Genomic DNA, 1400 nt, shown 5'->3' with positions numbered 1-1400 from the left:
AAATGATGGTGTCAGGCAGCATCGTTCACATGAACGCGTTCAATTCCGGTCGTTGGCATCGGCGTTGCCAAGATCGTCGCCGGTATTCATTGCCGCGACTAATTCCGAGTTCATATTATGACTGCGGTCTATCCATGCGCAATTGCTTTCTCCTCGGTTCCTCATCAGAGCCTTTTTTGGTCTTCCGTTCGTCCTTTGAGTCTCGAGAATCTCAAACTCCCACAATCCTTACTCCTGTCTTCTTGACAGTGCCTCTCGTTTAAGTCATTCCCGCCAGTATGGTGTCCACGCTCTTTCATACCCGGTTTCTGCGGGCCATCACCCTAATATTCACTCTTTTCACTTCCATAACCCTCGGAAGCCAGCTATTCACCGCCAACACTGTGCCAGAGGGGCTAAGCGCAGGATGTTCTAATGCTCTCATGGCCGATATCGCTTGCGGTAGCGGCATCACCCTTTTCACCAGAGGGGAGTATTATCCTCTGACAGACCTCAAAGCACTTTGCGTGGACTCCTGTGCCTCTGCACTCGAGACCTACCACGGCGATGTGGTTTCCAGTTGCACTGCCGATAACTGGCCCGAAGAGATGGAGGTCGACATGCCGCTCGTAATGATCAGCGAGCTGCTGAGATATAACTACAACCTAACTTGCCTGACAGACAGTGGCCGCTTTTGCAATAATGTCGCTGCCGCTTTCGCCGCGTCGCGGGATCCGGAGGCGGCGAACGTACAAGGTGCTCTGCCTGCCGGCGGCGACTTTGGTGACTACGTGCCGCCTGATACGTGCGACAGCTGCTTAGTGAAGAATCTTCGGTTCCAAGCCGGATCTCCTTACTTTGACGGGCCAAGGCTGCAGGCTCAGTCAGTTTACGAGTCTCGCACCGCCGATTGTGGCATCGCGGGAGCCCCTCTCGTCACTACAACGATCAGTCTGTTCACGTAAGTGTCAACTCCTTGTCGAACTAAAACACACACCGCGAGGTGTTCAATATGTTACACACTTGAACATTGGAGAACGTTATCTAACACACACCATTCGTAGACAAACAACGGCGGCTCCGACGCCCACCCCAACTTGCACGGGGAAGACATACTCTATTCAGCCAGAGGACGATTGTAACTCCATCTCCATGTCACAGAGCATTGGAACGGAGTGGCTCCTCTGGGACAACGAGTTGCTAGCATTCTGTCACCAGTTCCCTACCGAAGGAGATCTTTGCTTGGTTAACACTTGTGATGTCTATACCGTCCTTGAGTCTGACACCTGTGACAAGATTGCAAAGGCTCACGGCATGACTGTGACTCAGCTCCTATCCTGGAATCCTGTAGGTGTTCCTTGTGTTATTATAAACACGACTCTGGAAAAGAGACTAATTTGCGCTACTAGTCAATTAACTCT

General features: G+C 51.6%; 1 protein-coding gene across 1 annotated transcript; it reads left to right on the top strand.

The window, feature by feature from the left end:
• Window positions 1-278: 278 nt before the first annotated feature.
• Window positions 279-1351, top strand: BDZ83DRAFT_658436 (uncharacterized protein; the record flags this gene model as incomplete). Its single annotated transcript, XM_060511037.1, has 3 exons — window positions 279-940; window positions 1044-1299; window positions 1331-1351. The coding sequence occupies 3 exons, from the start codon at window positions 279-281 to the stop codon at window positions 1349-1351; spliced, it is 939 nt and encodes a 312-aa protein (XP_060357215.1).
• Window positions 1352-1400: the final 49 nt, after the last annotated feature.

This window comes from Colletotrichum acutatum (assembly GCF_030867785.1).
Source record: "Colletotrichum acutatum strain CBS 112980 chromosome Unknown BDZ83scaffold_294, whole genome shotgun sequence".
NCBI classification, from domain to species: Eukaryota; Fungi; Ascomycota; class Sordariomycetes; order Glomerellales; family Glomerellaceae; genus Colletotrichum; species Colletotrichum acutatum.
The sequence above is the reverse complement of the archived record's forward strand: the minus strand, read 5'-3'. Positions and strand labels throughout refer to the sequence as shown.